Consider the following 18,170-nt stretch of genomic DNA (forward strand, 5'->3'; position numbering starts at 1 on the left):
CAATCTATGGAGCTTCTCTGTCATCCAGGTCATGGTTGTCCCAAAGGTGCTTTTTCAAAAGGCAACTGGACTTCCTTGGTTTTTTCCTTGGAGACATTTCGCTTCTCATCTAAGAAGCTTCTTCAGTTCTGACTGGGTGGTGGAGAATGGAAGTATTTAGGACGTAGGAGAACAAACCCATCAGGACAAGATTCAGCATTTGAAAGATAAAGGCCACTCTTTGGAAGACGGGTCAAAGAGGCAATCAATTCTGAATCAGAATAGAGCTGGAAGGGACAGTGGAGGTCTTCTAGTCCAGCCCCCTGCTCAAGCAGGAGACCCTATGCCATTGTGAGACAAGTGGCTGTCCAGTCTCTTCTTAAAAACCTCCAGTGATGAACTGGACAACTTCTAAAGGCAAGCCATTCCATTGATTAATTGTTCTCACTGTTAGGAAGTTCCTCCTTAATTCCAGGTTGCTTCTCTCCTTGATTAGTTTCCATCCACTGTTTCACGTTATAATTATATTATTATATTATAAATGATGAACCAGGCCTTACCTTGGCTTGCACAGCATAGGATGCTAGAAGGACAGATGCCTCTGGAGGACAATAGATCTTCTCATCCAAAATCTGTTTCTTTACCTGAACGAGGCAACAGAGAAATGCAAGCTGGTGAAGGGCTGAGCAGGTAGTCTCATGCCTCTTCAAAGCAGCTTCCAACCAGCCAGTTAATTATCAATTATAATTCTTAAGCTGCCATCCTGGATGTACACATATTACTAAGCCTCGCTGAACACTGAGGGATACATGCTGGGGTAAACACTCCTGCCCAGTTTCACCCTTTTAGAAATACAAGCTGCAGAACCAGGATGCAACAGGAATGTTTTGGGAGAACATTCCAGTTCTCCCAAAAGAGAACTTCCAAAGAGGTTGCACAGCTATGTTAAAACAGCATAAAACATGAACAGGTACAATGTGCATAATGAAAAACAAAACCTTCATCCGAGCACCATCTGAAAAGCAAGATTTTAAGGGATGCTAAGACAAAGCAAGCTGTATTAGGTGTCCCCCATCTAAATCGATTCTACTTTTATTTCACTATTCTTTTAACCACCTCTGCTCAGATACGGCTTAGCACAATCATCAATCTCATTTTATTCTCTCTGCCACAAATAGGGAACAGATTTTTTTTTCTTCTTCCCCGCAACATGGTTTGAAGCCTGATCTGCTCTAGTTTCTAATACATATGTAAATTAAAGATTTAATATATTCTTAAGAGCTCTTTAGAAATGCATAGCGTACCTCTAGGAAAGGAAAAACCAAGCTTGTTTTGGCTGGGTCTGTCCTTTTTTTTTTTAAGTATTTTAATTGTTTTTTTTTTAATACCAGAGAGCATTTGCAATATCCTGGCAGGAACATAGTGACTTAAAGAACTGGGGCCAGAATATCAGTGATTTTGTTCTAAGCTCCAATTAAGCTTGGATTGTATTTATTTGTTAGACCTCAGATAACATCAAGGCAGTGTTATATGCCACTTATTAACCCAAGATGTTTGTAGATACATATGGATTCCCTTGCATAAGTTGATTTTTTCCAGATGTTGTATCATGCACTCTGTACAAATATAAAAGTTTCCATCCGTTGCTTCTTGTCCTGCCTTCAGGTGCTTTGGAGAATAAGTTGTTCCCCTCTTCTTTGTGGCAGCCCCTCAAATATTGTAACACTATCATGTCACCCCCTACTCCTTTTCTATAGACATCCCCAATTCCTGCAATTGTCCATGTTTTATCCTCCCTTAATCATCTCTGTTGCTCTTCTCTGCACTCTTTCTAGAGTCTCAACATCTTTTTTATATCATGGCGACCAATACTGTATGCAGTATTTCAAGTTTGGTCTTACCAAGGCATTATAGAGTGGTATTAACACTTCACGTGATCTTGATTCGATCCCTCTGTTAATGCAGCCCAGCACGGTGTTGGCGTTTTTGGCAGCTGCCACACACAGATGACTCATATTTAAGGGATTGTCCACTAGGACTCCGAGATTCTTCTCACAGTTATTACTGTTGAGCCAGGTACCACCTATTCTACACTTGTGCATTTGGTTTTTCTTGCCTAAATGTCAAACCTTACTTTTCAATGCAATGGTTACGATGTTTGATTAGAATTAAGGAGATGTAGGCTCAGATTTCCCCTTAGCCACAGAAGCTCCCTTAACAGCTAACTTGTCCTATAAAGCTGTTCTTGTGAAAAAAAGTAAACGTTGTGAATTTTGCCTTGAGCTCCAGGAGGAAAAAGTGGATACAAAACGAAGAAAACAAACACAGCGATAAATAATGTGGATTGTCTGTTAGAGGAAGCCGTGTAATCGGTGAGACTCAAATGTTATGTATCAAAAGGCAATATCCATGTGTCTCGCACACTGATAGCCTTCATCATTTACAGATTTCAGATTTACAGCTGGGAAGAAAAAGAAGATAAATTCAGCCAAGGGTCTCCTTGAAACACAGGAGGCCTGGTGCAAAGGCGAGATTTTCTGAAATTGTGGTTGTTGACCGATTGTGTAGGTTCCCCTTGAAAACAAAAGGAACAATCCTATTAAATGAAGATGGCTTCAGACCTATGTTTGACCCTCGTCCGGCCAAGTTCCATTAATCTAGATCCACCAATCTAGCTTGGGTCCTCCAGATGTGTTGAAGTCACATAAATATAGCCAGGTTTTTCAACTCCGGCGGCTTGAAGTTGTGTGAACTTCAACTCCCACAATTCCCTTCAATTCTGGGAGTTGAAGTCCACATGTCTTCAAGCCGCCGAGGTTCAGAAACCCTGGTTTATAAGGTAGGGAACCAAATGTGCCATCTCACAATAGAAACACAATTCCTTTTGTACAGGAATCTCAACCTTTGACGTCCCATGTCCCCTGCTATTTCCAAATACTTCTGTTCTTCCCGCCAAAGTGGAAACCGTAACCTGAAAATGCACCTCTGGAAGCTGGGCAGGTATTAGTCCCCCTTATAAAAGGCCTCACCTGTAGGAAGAACAGATGCTGGGTGATTTCCTGGACCAGCTCTTCTTCTGCATTCTCTGGGTAGAACTTGGCCAGGAAGTGAAAAGTAACCGGCTCCTCCTTTGGGACATCGTGGTCCAGCACCTGCAGAAGGAGACCTCCGATGAAGCTCTCCAAATCTCCCAGCGTCTATCTTTTATTACTGCTGCTCTCTTCAGCCATGGAAAGACAGCAGCTGGTTGGCTTCACGCATGGTTTAGGGAACAAGCCACCATCAGCAGGATGTAATAAACCATAAACCATGGCTTAAAATCACAACCATCTCCTCAAATCCAGAAACAAGTGAGCATCCAGCATCTTGCTAGGCAGGGTCAGTTCTGGCGAGTCTGACACTAATGCACAAGCAAGCAAGCTACAGGTAGCCCTCGGCTTATGACTGTCAGGGGCCTGCCCATCAGTCACAAGTAGTGATGGTCATAAAGCAGGTCACTCAGGTGGCCATCCTGATTTTATGATCCCCTTTGGCGAACTTCTGACTTAACAACTGCAGCGATTCACTGAACAGAAGTGGCAAGGAAAGTCCTAAAGTGGGGCAAAACTCACTTAACAAATTCCTCACTTTGCCACGGAAATGTGGGACTCAGCTGTGGTTATAAGTCGAGGACTTACCTGTACTGGGTTTTTTTTTTTTATTATTTGTAAGCTGCCTAGAGGCGCTAAGAGCCAGTAGGCGGCTATATAAATTTTCCAAAGAAAGAAAGAAAGAAAGAAAATTCCCGTTGATCCGCCTCGATCTAAAATCAGCCCTGGCCACCATCTGCCATCTTTTCTTTGCTCTTCTGTTAAAGTTTGTTACTTTCAGAGGCTCCAAAGACACAGAATCCTTACTAATTAGGGAGCGGCAGCTGGACGTGAACGCACAAGGTGCTCGTGGTGACCACAAAGCACAATGTCGCCTTCCACAGATGCTCCGGTGGACACCGAAGAGTCTCATTAGCCTGTGCAGACGTGTCCAATTAGAGGAGCTGACATTGAGGGCATCTCCTAATATTAAGGCGTCTGGGATCAAATGTTACCCAATTCCGGCAGCTTGAAAACAGACCAAGGTGCGGCACGTATTCGCTGCTCCTCCAGGTAGCTCCCAAAACTGTTTTATCCATTCCTTGGGAGACTTTTTTGATTGTGGTCGGTAAGAACCGATGGTTACAATTTCTCTGCCCTTTTGAGGTGGGAATTTTGTAAGCTACTAAAATGCTGTCTCCATGCACATGCAAAGAAAGAACCCATGTTTGCCTTAAGCCATCATGTAGTATATGGCTTATCGCCATTCAGCTGTTGTGGTTTGCTGAATCCACCCAGGATAATCATGGTTTAATGCTATGTATAATGTTGGAGACCTCTGGACATTCTGGATATTCATGCTTTGAAAGGGGAAGGCAGATCCTTACCTTCTTGTCCGTTTTGAGCCAGGCTATTGTGTCTTTAATCATGTACTGCAGTCCGAAGAACCATGTTTCACGGAGTCCCAAAGTCCTACACACCAGGTCAAAGAGGTCCTTTCCTTTCCATTTCACCTGCACCAGGAAACAAAAGTTAGAAGATCCTCTTCTGAAACCAAGTTGCTTTCAGTTTGTTCTGCCGGGACAAAATTTCTGCTTCAAAATAATTTGATGAGTTTTGAAGCAGTCAAGTGCCAAGGTATGACTCTACTACACAACTCTGTGTCATCCTTTAAGAGAAAGATGTAACAGTTTGATATGACCAGAATGAACATTAAATCTTAGGCTGACCGTATGTTTTTTTTAACCCCAATGCTGAGGATGAATCAACATAACCATCTAAGAAGAGTATATATCATAATCAGGAAAATTAATTGTAGTGGCAAACAAACATTAATAATAAGTCAATATTTAATTATTAAAATGACCGTGGGCTGGAAAAATGGAGCAGGAGTGACTTCTGATTTCCTGCTGGTTTCCCCACTGAGTTTCCTTGTGGGAAGACAGCAGGGAGCACTGGGAATCACGATCACATGATTGCGGGGACATTGCAATGGCTACGACTTGTGAATAAAAGTAGTCTAAATTTTGGGGGAATTTCCATTTCACAGGAGTTAGGGCTCCTATATGCGGTACATCTGTCTTCCCATCTGTTCAGTCATTATTAGTGCTAGAAATTTCCTGAAGGCGAACACATGTATTGGTGAGGACCCTCTAAGACAGTGGTTCTCAACCTGTGGGTCGGGACCCCATTTGGGGTCGAACGACCATTTCATGGGGGTCGCCAAACAAGGCTGTCTGCCATTTTTTCCCCCTTTTCTTTGGCCACCCCCTGGCACCCGGTGATGTATAAGTGGTTGGGGGTCACCACAACATGGGGAACTGTATTATGGGGTCGCGGCATTAGAAAGGTTGAGAACCACTGCTCTAAGACTATCTTCAACAAGTTGCCCAGTTTCCACCACTACATCCGGAAGCCTTAGCCTGCGCTGTATTTTATTAACCTCTTTCTGCACAAGAAACAGATCCATCTTATCAGCAAAATGCAGGTGAGGAAAAAAAAAGTCCTCTGCAGGTAGAAAACATGATTGCATTATCCTGCTTCACCTTATCTAGCAGGGCATACATTTAAATCCCTGTTTATGTTTCAGGTGGGTAACCTCCATCCAATATACACAGGTGTCAATGAACACATCCATAGTTTAAGGCATGCGAGAGAAGAGCAGTGTAAAGGAAATGCTGCGGAAATATGAAGATAGGAAAACTAACCGAGTTATTGCTTTTCTTCAAAGCTGAGCTCCTACAAACTATGTACTAGATACATAGAGCATAGAATTACAGAGTTGGAAGGGACCTTTGAGGTCTTCTAGTCCAACCCCCTGCCCAAGCAAGAGGTCTTTCAGACAAGGGGCTGTCCAGTCTCTTCTTAAAAACCTCCAGTGATGAAGCACCCACAAGGTCTGGAGGCAAGCTGTTCCACTGGTTAATTGTTCTCACCGTTAGGAAACTTCTCCTTACTGGTAGTTTTTAGGTTGCTTCTCTCCTTGATTAGTTTCCATCCGTTGTTTCTTTTCTTGCCTTCTGATACACAACAAGGAAGCATCAGAAGGCAAGAGAAGACACGTTGAGATGGGGAAGCAATTTACAAATGTTTCTAAATGCTTAACGTTAACTTGGTCGATTCTAAATGATTCACAAAGCCAAGGGTTTTTGGTTTTTTTTGCTAAAGCCACAGTCCTTCAGAACAGAGGTCCCCAACCTTTTGGGCACCAGGGACCGCTTCCGTGGAGAGAGGTTTTTCCACGGACTGGAGGGTGCGTGGTTTTGTGTGCTGCCTTGCATCCCGCGGATGGGGCTTTGCTTGTTTGTGCGGACCGGTTGCTGGCATGCTGTGGTTGGGGTTGGGGACCCCTGCTTCAGAGGAATGCAGATCGTTTTATACCTCACTAGGACCTGAAACACTGCTTAGGAAAGAGCGGGATGGGGGGGGGGGACCACAATTGCATGAAAGCAAAGAAGTAAATGCAGGAGTCCAGAGGCTTCGAAACCAGGCAAGAGTCCTAGGTTTTGGCATAGCATTCCTCTCCCCCCCCCCCCCACCCCTCTTCAACAGGATCACCTGCATAGCATCAATATTCATCCTGAAAGGTGATTTGGCTTGTTCTGCTTTAGTGTTATTCAATGCCCGGCAGTTGTTATCACACACCGCCCCCTGGCGACAACTTCTGGCTGCAAAAGGGCGAAGAGGGTTCCCGTCTCACCCTTTTTTGTCCTCCCCCCCCCCCCGTGCAAAAAGAACACAAGGCTAAAGAATCCAGGCTGCTCAGAGTCCCCTCGAAGCAAGATGGGCAGCAAACGAATCAGATCAAATCAATTAAAAAAAGTTATCTGGAGAAAAAGAAAAGGGAGAATTAAGACCAAGAATCTCGGCCCAAATTCCTACTTTGCAGTAATTTAAGGAGCAATAAACTGAAGGGCTAAGTCCTGCTCCAGGACCTTCCTGATGTGCTAGAAGAGGAACAGAACAATGAGGTTGAACAGCGTTCCCACGTGCAAAGAGGGACCTGCAGAAGAGATGTTGAGACTCTAGAAAGAGTGCAGAGAAGAGCAACGAAGATGATTAGGGGGCTGGAGGCTGAAACATATAAAGAATGGTTGCTGGAATTGGGTCTGTCTAGTCTAAGGAAGAGAAGGACTCTGGTATCCTGAGAGGAGTGTTCTAATATCTCAGGGGTTACCCCAAAGAAGAGGGAGTCAAGCTATTCTCCAAAGCGCCTGAAGGCAGGACAAGAAGCAACGGGTGGAAACCAATCAAGGAGAGAAGCAACCTAGATCTAAGGAGGAATTTCCTGACAGTGAGAACAATCAACTAGTGCTTGCCTCCAGGGGTTGTGGGTGCTCCATCCCTGGAGGCTTTTAAGAAGAGACTGGACGTTTGTCCAGAATGGCACACGGTCTCCTGCTTGAACAAAGGGTTGGATTAGAAGACCTTCCAACTCTGTTATTCTGTTATCCACCAGAGTATCCCATTGTGCAAAAGCGGCACCGTGCTTTTTGCAAAGGGGTTTGTACACAACCTGCTACTGCGGCACCAAAGGCTGAATTCACACTTCACATGGCTAAACTGTCGGGTGGGGGGGGGAGGCTTAATAAACCGTGGCTAAATAAACCACAATGAAGGCCATTGTGGGTGCACCTAATTCAGCACTGAGAACGCAAATGCATCTGTTTGCAAACGGCTTGAGTTAATTCCCTTTGCTCATGTCCGGCTCTAAAAAAATGGCGAGAAAGCATGGGATACTGGATTGATATTCCTCAAAGGAGGTTTGTTTCGTACTAAGGTACCCCCTACACCTCTGTTGGCAGTGTTTCCTCTCCCCCCTCCCCCAGTAAAGTCTTGTCTTTACTGTCATGGCTCTAAAGGGAAAGATTGACAAGCGAAGAGGCAGACCACAGACGACGGGGATGCTCAGGCAGAGGAAAGGCTTTGCATCCACAGATGCAGTCCGGTACCCAGAGGAATCGGTGCTTTCAAACTCCAGCTGTGCTTTGCTCGGAAGGACAGGGAGGGGAGGGCCCCCTTCCCTCCCTCCCTGGAATTCGACCCCCTCCCTCGCCCAAATTCAAGCCCAGCCTGATTGCAAATGAAGTGCCGTGTTATGTAAGCTGCTGCAAAGTCTTTATAATTAAGTTCGGGGAAAACATTAAAATGCTGCAGTTCGAGGGGACCGAGAAAGTGGGGTGGGGAGAGGGAAAAAAAAAAAAAACAACCCAGGGAAGCCCATTGTGTGTTTTGCCTTGAATTGCAAGACAGCAACCGGGCCCAAAATGTTCTGGGGCTAAGCAAGGCGGTGGGGAAGTGAGTTTTGCTACATTTGGAGGCCGTTTGTTTGTTTGTCTGTTTGTTTATTTGTTTGTTTTAGCCACAACTGTTAAGCGAATTCCCTGCAGCTCTTAAGTGACTCTGGCGTCCGATATTGTTGGAAGCCAAGCTGGGCTGAGCTGGGAAAGTACAAAATGGTGGCCACGTGACCCCCAGAACAGGGCGTGCAATTGGTCACAAAGACACGCCAGTGTCCAAATATCATATGACTGTGGGGATACTGCAACGGTCTTAAGTCCCTTTTTCCAGCCTTGATTGTAACTTCGGGCGGTCCCTAAATGAATAGTTGTAAGTTGAGGACTTAACTGTGTGTCCAACCTTTTTCCAGACCTCAGAGCACGTCCTTATTTGTCAGACACTTCTAACTGGCATCTCTATGATTCCTAAGGTTATTAAGCTTCAGGCTTGCTCATCAGTGGAATAAGGTCCATTTAATGGCCACGGAGAGATGGCTCCGAGTTGGAGCTTTGCAAACCAATTTTCTTTTTTTGCAATTTAATTACCCGACCTAAGATCAAACACCGATTCTCTCCTTCCTTGGATTCCATTCTTTTGACACTCAGAAAAGGACCAGGTAAACAGATTTTTACACAGCCAAAACAGATGAATGGGAAATTTAGCAAATGTTAGCTATAAGAGCCATGGTGATGCAGTATTGCTAGCTAACTCACTGCTCGCTGTCAGGAGTTCAATGCTGACCGGCTCAAAGTTGACTCAGCTTTCTATCCTTCTGAGGTCAGTAAAATGAAGACCCAGATTGTTGGGGGGGAAGGATGCTGATTCTGTAAACCAGGGGTCCCAACCCCCAGTCCGTGGACTGGTACTGGGTTGCAGCATGCCAGCCACCGGACCGCACAAACAAGCAAAGCCCCATCCGTGGGATGCAGGCAGCACACAAAACCACGCACCCTCTGGTCCTTTCTCCACGGAACTGGTCCCTGGGGACCTCAGCTGTAAACCGCTTAGAGAGGGTTGTAAAGCACTATGAAGCTATATATAAGTCTAAGTGCTAGTGCTATTATCCAGAACGATTGGGAATTTTGGGAGCTGTAGTCCCAGTCAATAAAGGCCAGGGACAGATGGACAGAATCTGCCAACAGAGATATTCCAAATCAACCTGACAAATTCCAAATGCACCAGACTACAAAGCCCGTCAGCCTGTCCTGCTCTCCCTCCCTTGCCAATGTGGCCTTCTTTGTTAGAAGACAAATTGCAAAGTGCCATAGTTCAGCTCACACAACACCAGGCTTGCCTGATAAGCTTGCTTAAAGCCATGTTCTGGTTGCCCCTAAGAGACTTAAATCTTTAATAGAGTCCCAGGCAACTTAGATCTGACTATCGGAGGATCTATCAAGAGATTAGAACTTCCTCCTCCCTCTTGACTTTTTAAGTGGAATAAATGACTTGAGTCCTTCTTTAATTGTTGTGCTTTTGTTCCTTTGGGATCTGCCCAGAAAATCCATGGCACGGATACGATAAAAGTACAAATTGACATAGACAATAACAAAACGGTTGGGCTCCTTCCTCAATTGAAGATAGCATGGCGACTGTAAATCGCACTGAGGTCCACGTATTGATTTCGTGTCTTGCTGCTATCACCCTGAATTGATTAAGGACAGGATAATGGGGGGGGGGTGAGGGACTTAATGAAGACTGGCTGAGTTTCTTGCATTTTATGGGCTCAGCAGCCAGCGAAGATCCCAACCTGTGGTCAGTAATGGAATTCGTCAATCGTAAGCCCATGTGGTGACCATCGTTCTTTGGAGGTAGAAACTTGCTGGCGAAGGAATTTTTTCCAGTAGGAAACAGGAATTAAAATGCAAGCCTCCAAATCTAAGACCGAAAAAATGCATTGGGTGAAGATCACGCCATCCAGAAGGAAGGCTGGCAATCTGAAAATTGCCTTCCCAGCCATAATCTTCTAGTTTGTGGCCAAAAAGTTGCAGATAGTCCTCAAGTTATGACTGCAACAGACATTATTTGCATGGGTTGTAAAATATGACCAACCCATTTTTGGGGTTTTTTTGCAGTTGTCATTAAGCGAACATGGCAGTTCTTAAGTAGGTTCGCTACGTTGCCAGTTTTGGGCAAAGCTGTCATAAAATGAGGTCACAAGTAGAAAGAGTTTTAAAGAAGAGACAGGACAGCCATTTGTCTGAAATGGTATAGGGTCTCCTGCTTGGGCAGGGGGCTGGACTAGAAGACCTCCAAGGGCCCTTCCAACTCTGTTATTCTGCGAATGGCTGTACATGTCGCCATGCTGCTGCACACTTGAAATGGAAGAGGATCCCATCATTAGAGCTTCAGATCTGGGTCCTAAGTCCCCTATTTCGGGCAGGTTGTAACTTCAAAAGGTCTGTTTTAAGTCGAGGATCATCTGCATTACACAGCTACAATCCCCAACTAAAATAGGCTGCATTAGAGACAGACCCGTAATTGAACTGCAAGACCATTAACACCATCTGGGGGGGGGGGCACAAGGCGAGGTCCCCCTGGCGGTCCCCCAAGAACGCCTGGCAGGCATACAAATGTCCTTTTGCAGGTGTCATATTCCATTAGCCTTATCTGAACATGGCTTGTTAGCTCTATTTGCAAGTCCTGGAAGGATACGTGAAGAAACTCCCTGATTAAAAGAAGCGAAGGGAGGCACGGCTCATGTTTTTGCAGGTTCGGGGATTTACGATCTTTGCTAAATGCAACAGCTCTTGTAATTTATCCTCGCATAAATGTTTTTAAGTAAACAGGAACAAGTACTTAAAATCCAGCCAGCGCTGGGAGGAAGAAATGGGGAGGGGGGGAGAGAGGCTTTGTCTGGGGTCCTTGTCAGATCGGAGGGGTGTGGGAATCTATTAAGAGGGTGTACGTTATTTATTAACCTGCAACAGGAGTCATTTGCAAATTTGGCAGACGTGGGAAACATCACTCCGGGAATACAGTCCTTTTTTTCCACAAGTGATGTTGTAACTGCTCCTCTGGCAATTACAATGAGGAAGCCTTGGAAAATATCAGGGCTGGTCTGAGGGAAACCAGAGGACAAATTGCAAAGCAGAAACTCATCAGAAAGAACACCCTGTACTGAACTGAACTCTAATTTGTATTTTTTTTTTTTTAAGAGCTAAGGACAAGACTAGTGAGGGTGACTGTTGTTTCTCCCATTCTTCAAGTAGCAGCAACATCTGGCCGACCATGTCTAAGTGCAGAAGCTAAGCAAGGTCTGGTCTAGTGAGCGTAGGGAAGGGAGACCACTAGGAAAGCCCAGAGTTAGACTGAGAAACGGGGAAAACATGGGAGAAATCAGCGGCAAAGCACTGCCATATTATTGCCAGGAAAATGCATGGTATTCTTGTCCCAATACCAAGGCAACTGGACTTTCTTTGTTTTTTCTTGAAGACGTTTCGCTTCTCATCCAAGAAGCATCAGAACTGAAGATGCTTCTGGGATCAGAAGTGAAATGTCTTCAAGGAAAAAAAAGTCCAGTTGCCTTTTTAAAAAAGCACCATGACCTGGATGACTGGGAATCTCCATAGGCATGGTATGACCCAATAAATCACTCAGGGATCTACTCTGGCTTCCTGCTTTTGGGAATCAGCCACAGATCATTAAGTCTTGCCCCCATCTGCTGCTGCAATATTTTATTTATTAAATGTACGTGCCACCCATCTTATTCTCAAGCCACTCTGAGAAGCTTACAGTGTCCTAAATATCCATACGGACAATTAAAACATTAGAAATATTAAAACATTAGGCATTAAAATTGACCGCGGCAATTCCAAACATTACGATGGAATTACAATTTTTAAATACTACAGAACAGTGTAAAAACAATTCTATAATTAAGAGGTCTCAGAATCCCTTGTCTATCAAGGAAGATGCCCACTGCATCTTTACCCAAGATAATTCCCAAAGAGCATCACCCAGAACTGCCAGAACACAATTCAGGGAGCAACATCTTCAAAACAAGAAGCACATTCAACATTCACTCAGAAATAATTTATTAAAGTTATACGCCACCCAATTCTCCGCGACTCTGAGCAGCTCAGAACAAGTCAAAGAAATGATAATAAAAGACAAGAAATCAGCAAGCTGAAAAGAAATCTAGGATGAATGAATAATTCATATTTTTTTTGCTTGCTAATAGCAAAGCGGGCTGTTAAATATTACAAGAAGCTCATTTCAGACTTTACTTCTACTACAGAGTCATTTCTCAGAGAACCTACAATCTTAATCTCATCCTTTTCATTCATCTAGCAGGATAATATGATTTAGCTTGTAAAGCCCGCGCAAGGATTAAAGACTAACATTCGTGAATTCTTTGAAAGGTGATAAATAATCATTATCAAGCACATCAAAGTCAAGAAGGTGGTTAGAGGTGAATCCATCACGAATGTGAAGATCTTACAAGTCCAAACTCAGTGGAGGAACTACCGTCAAGGCAATCAACACCTGGGCAATTCCAATCATTAGATACACAGCTGGAATAGTGGATTGGACTCAAGAAGAACTAGAAGCACCGGTTACGATGACCAGAAAAATAATGACAATGAATCATGGCGTTCCTCCACGCAGAGATGTTAACAGAGTCTATTTACCAAGGCAAATTTACCAAGGCTTAAATCAAACTTCAGATAGAGAAAGACACAACTGCAACACAATTCAAAAGAAGGATATGAACCAGGGTAGTAAGCTGAAAAGAATAAAAAGAGATTTCCCCCCCCCCCGTCACTAAAAGCTGGCTCTTTCTCCTGAAGATACTGGTGCATTTAAAAAGGATGCTTTACAACAAGTATATCCAACCTAGGCGACTTTAAGGCTTGTGGACTTCAATTCCCAGGATTCCCCAGCCCCAGTGTTAGTTGGAAATTCTGGGAACTGAAGTCCACAAGTCTTAAAGTTGGCGAAGTTGGACACCCCTGTTTTACAATTGAAGGAAAAGCAACTCCCAAATAACTATGATGAGAGCAGGCGAATAAAATATTTCCAATCCACCAAACTCGTGGGACTCCCTCCCATTTCATTCCGCGACAAAGAGATGTCAAAATAAATAGATAAAGGGTGAGTTAACTGGGCCGTGTACAGAAGTCGTGAAAAGCTATTTTTATTTTCTTAGGCTGCACGACAGCCCGATAATGCCTTTTTCATTAAAAGCCATTTCTGCTAATCCACCAAGGAAATACTGTAAACAGAATAAGAACAAAACCACTTGGCTTTTTCCGTGGGGACATGTGGAGATACGCAAGTGTGGCTAACACACTGAGATTCACACCCTGCTAGCAGCATCAAAGGGAGATCAGAAAAGGAAAGCGAGAGGAAAAAGTAAAAAACTAGGAGACTTATGCAAGGCTGGAATATAAGATTGCAGTGTGGGGTCTTCCGAGAGCCTTATAGAGAAAATTCGAAATTTATTATATACAGGTTGTCCTTGAAATACAACAGTTCATTTAGTGACCATTCAGTTACAACATTGCTAAAAAAGGGGGCTTTTGAACATTGTTCACACTTATGACCATTGCAGCCTCCTCATGGTCATGTGACCAGAATTCAGATGCTTGGCAACTGACTCATTTTACGACAATTGCAGTGTCCCGGGAGTGACGGGATCCACTTTCGCGACCTTCTGACAAACAAAGTCAATGGGGAAGCCTGATTCACTTTAACAACCGTGTGACTAATTTAACAACCGCAGCGATTCGCTTAACTGTGACCAGAACGGTCGTAAAATGGGGCAAAATTCTCTTTAACACACGTTTCGCTTAGCAACAGAACTTTTGGGCTGAGTTGCGGCCGTGAGTCGAGGACTGCCTGTGTAATTGCAAGTAATCTTCAACCGACAACCACACTTGAGCCTAAAATCTTTGTCGCTAAGCGAGACAGTTGTGAAGGGAGTTCTGCCCCATTTTACCACCTTCCTTGGCACAGTTGTTGAGTTGAATCCCTGCAGTTGTTGAATGAATCTGGCTTCCCCCATTGACTGGGCTTGTAATGAGATCACAAAGGGGGATCACGTATCACTCTGCGGCTGTCATAAGTACGAGTCAGTTGCCAAGAAGCATCTGTGAAACACAAAGAGGCCGCAATCTTTTCAAATGGCCTGGGAAGAGGATGGAGTAGCCATTAAGCTGCTTTGTAAAATGAAGGGGGATTTTCTTTCCCCTCCTCGGACAGTTTCGGTCTCCTGGGAAAAGCAACTCCAGGAGATTTTTCCACTAAGATGCACCTGTCAGATGCCTCCGTCCCTCAAAAGGAGAAGAGCAGAGGCAGCTTTCATTTCCCCAGCTTTTCTGGCGGTTCATGAATATTCCCAGACGATCTGGACAAGTGCTTGGGACCCAATTCACCTTGACCCGAAAATCTCCCCAGGGTTTGGCAAGCTAAACACCAAACTCCCTCTGACGGCTGAAAAAAATGTTTGACGCTAAATTAGACTTCAGTGGCAAACAGGTACGTAAGGCACAATCACCTTGCGCTGGGCTGGGCAGGTTCTATGATAGTGGTCAGTTAGGGGTTATTAAACACAGTGGAACAAGCCACGTCCTCGTGCGATGGGAACCAGGTCGAAGGCACCTCTTGGTTATGGCAGTTAATAAATTCCTCCCCGTGTCATTGTAGGCAAGTTACTCAGAAGTGAACCCTATTCAACTTTTTTTTCCCTTCAGTCATGTCGAAGTCACTTTGAACTCCAAGATGGGCAGCAAATAAATTTGATGATGACGGTAACAATAATGTGAGGATGCCTCTAACATCTTCCAGCATCCACGTCGGCTTATCCCAGGTCCTTGAGGAGGACTCGATAGGGGGATAAAAAGACCAAATCTAAACATCTGGCTGACTGTGAAAAGAATAATAGCAGCAAAAAAGCAAAAGTAATAGCAATAGTAGTTGGCAATTCCAAAACCTCTGGAGCACCACTTAAATTACCATCGGCACTGACAAATTCACCATCGGTCAATTGCAAAAGGCAGCTTGACTCAGAACGGCTGACATCCTGCGACAATAACTGTAAAACTATCAAACTTCCACACCTGCCTATCCCAGGTTTGTGGGAAGGACTCGATCAGTGGATTAAAATGCCAAATCCCGTCTAAACATCCGGCTGACTCCGCGAAGGACCATAAAAACAAGCAAAGATACCACAGGCAGTCCTTGGCTTACGACCACAAATGAGCCCCAAAATTTCTGTTGGTTAAGTCAGATTGCCTCGTTTTATAACCTTTCTTGCCACAGTTGTTAAGTGAATACTTCCAAGTTGTTAAGTTAGTAACCCGGTTAAGTGAATCTGGGCTTCCCCGTTGACTTTGCTTGTCAAGTCGCAAAAGGGGATCACGTGACTCCAGGACACTGCAACCGTCCTAAGTGTGAGTCAGTTGCCAAGCGTCTGAATTTTGACCCCATGACCCTGGGAATGCTGCAACAATCGTTTAGGTGTGAAAAATGATCATAAGTCCTTTTGCTCAGCACCCTTGTAACTTCGATCACTAAAGGAACCGTTGTAAGTCGAGGACTGCCTGTCCTGCATTAAATCAATCCAACCTGGCCTGCTTCTCAGTTTCTTAAAGTGCAACAAAGGCATTTTACCTCGCAGTTGAACTCCATTTCGGCATCCATGGTAATAATCCGAACCGTGAACGTTTTGGGCTGCTTCCTCTTTAAAGAGCTGAAACTCATGCGGGAGGCAATGGCCCCCGCCATGGCGAATGCCCCCTAGACTTCACCTATACCAAGGGGGTGCCCTGACCCTTCTCTGTGGGGAAGGTCCAAAGGGGGGGAGTGGGAGGGAGGAATCACCCACGGTTTAGATGCCAAGCTGGTGGATCAAACGCAAGGAAGTCCGAAGAACCAGCCAGCTTGTCCGGAGCTTTTCTATGAGAAAAAGGCGGGGGGTCCAACTCGCCCCCTTTAACATGTTTCCAAGAGGTGGTTCTGTCCTACTGGTCTTCTTCACCAAACGAGGAAGAAAAAGGAAACGCACACCCAGTTCAAAAGGATGGCCCCCCAAATTGCAAAAACTAAGGGTTTTTTTGGGGGGGGGGTTTATAGGAACCGCCTCCTTCCTGCCTTCTCTCTGCTCAGCCTTCCAAATTCCTAAATTTTAGGGGGGGGAAAAACTTGGAAAATAAATTGGTGGAGGGATTAACAGGGGTGTTATTAGATGGGCACAATTCACACGGGAGCAACAAGCCCAACAGATGCCTGCCGGTGGATGGGTGTGGGGCCAGGAGGAAAAGGAGACGGTAGCCCCCCCAATTTTATTTGGGAACGAAAGCGTCTCAAAAAAGAGACTGAAATCGGCCCAATCTTGACCCGGGTGGGGAGTGGGCTCCTTTTCAAGGCTTGATATCCTCTGTATATTTTGGAGGGCTGAAGCTGCCCCCCCAAAAAGGACTCCTGGGGTTTTCCGGAGGGTGCCGAAGAGGCGTCCTCGGAAAGAAGCCCGCGAGAAATCAGCACCCCACTTCGGCCATTCTTGTTCGGGGGGAGGAGGGCAGGGAAGTCCAGAGCCGAAGGGACCTGGGAGAAAGAGAAGGCGGATTAATAAGAGCAAAGAAAATTTATTCACAGAAGACCAGGGAAGCCTTCATGCCAGCTCCAGGAGAAACAAACCACAGATTAATTATCATCAATCCCAAGCCACCATCCCAGCCAGGAAACCAAGAAGAGAGCAGAATGGGAAAAGGGAGAGATTATCCATTTTGCAATTTTCTCTATATTTTCTATATAAGCAGGAGGGAGAAATAAGGGGGGGAACCCAAGCAAGAAAAGGGATGCTAGTTAAAGGTGTGTGTGGGGGGGGAAGGAATTACTAAGTTCAAGGCTGAGGGGGGGAGAAAATAAAGGGTCTGGGGGCTTCCAGAGACCCCAAATCGAATATTTTCAAGGTTTATTGGGGGGGAGGAATTCTCTCAGTGCCAGTATCTAGATATATGAGGTGGGGGCTTCAAGATGGCCCCTTGTAATTAAAGGAGGGGGCTTCCTATTCTCAATGTGTGTATTTATGAGGGGGGAGGCTGCCATAAAATATATATGGGGGTCTCCAAGGGCAGAAGCTTGGGAGGGGGCTTTTTGTAGGGGCCTATAAGGGGGAGGGGCTTCTATAAGACCTGCTGAGGGGGAGGCCCAGGCTTTGGGGGAGTTTTCCGCCCAAGGGGGGTCCAGGGACCCTCTCCGCGTGGAAGGGGGCGGGGGAGGAGGGCCCCTGCCCCACAAGTGGGGAGGGGCGCTCGGGGACGGGGGGGTCTCTCTCGGGGGTGCCTCGCCGCCCTCCCGCCCCTCCCGCGCTCAAACGCTGCCCTCACCTCGGCCACCACAGCCTAACCTGCCACTCCTCGCCCCTCGCCTGTCATTGGCGGAGACGAGGGCCTAGGCCCGCCTCTGGAGGCGGGGCGCCACGGTTCCGGCCGCCCACTCGGACCTAGGGAAGTCGCTTCCCTGAGCCGAGGGGACCGCGCAGCACTTCCGGTTTTCGAGCGATGGCCGCCATTTTGTGGGGGAGCCAAGGCGCCGCGCCGGACTCCCCTTCTCCTCCGAAATTTTTGCCAGGCTTAGGCCCGGCTTTTGTAGGGGCGCCGTTTTTACGGCGACTTTTTGCGGCGGGTCTCTGTCCCGCGAGCCACTACTTTCCGCGCGTTTCTAAAAGAACCGGAAAGGTGGATGCAAGGTTGAAGGTAACCGCAGCCCCTAGTCGAAATGAAGTAGAGAAGGACGGATTGGTGGATACGCTTGTCTATCTGCACGAATGGCCCTCCCTCTGCACCGAGCGTAGGAGCCAGGCCGGAGATGGCGCGGCTTCGAGCGCCCTCTAGTGCA

The 18,170-nt window shown here is 45.8% G+C and overlaps 1 protein-coding gene across 5 annotated transcripts in view; it reads right to left on the bottom strand.

The window, feature by feature from the left end:
• Positions 1-17,721, bottom strand: part of NF2 (neurofibromin 2) — a 48,776-nt gene extending 31,055 nt beyond the window's left edge. For 3 of the 5 annotated variants that reach the window (XM_039332530.1, XM_039332531.1, XM_039332532.1), the window contains exons 1-4: positions 15,942-16,055; positions 4,436-4,561; positions 3,009-3,131; positions 540-623 (exon numbers count right to left, since the gene is read on the bottom strand). In XM_039332530.1, the coding sequence (XP_039188464.1) occupies positions 540-623; positions 3,009-3,131; positions 4,436-4,561; positions 15,942-16,055 (447 nt within the window). Of the gene's footprint in view, positions 1-539; positions 624-3,008; positions 3,132-4,435; positions 4,562-15,941; positions 17,551-17,659 lie in introns of those variants that run through there. The other 2 variants (XM_039332529.1, XM_039332528.1) reach the window with 2 other exon arrangements.
• Between the last annotated feature and the right edge of the window lie 449 nt (positions 17,722-18,170).

Source organism: Crotalus tigris, unplaced genomic scaffold, assembly GCF_016545835.1.
Source record: "Crotalus tigris isolate CLP2741 ecotype Arizona unplaced genomic scaffold, ASM1654583v1 scf7180000024461.5605484, whole genome shotgun sequence".
In the NCBI taxonomy this organism is placed as follows: domain Eukaryota; kingdom Metazoa; phylum Chordata; class Lepidosauria; order Squamata; family Viperidae; genus Crotalus; species Crotalus tigris.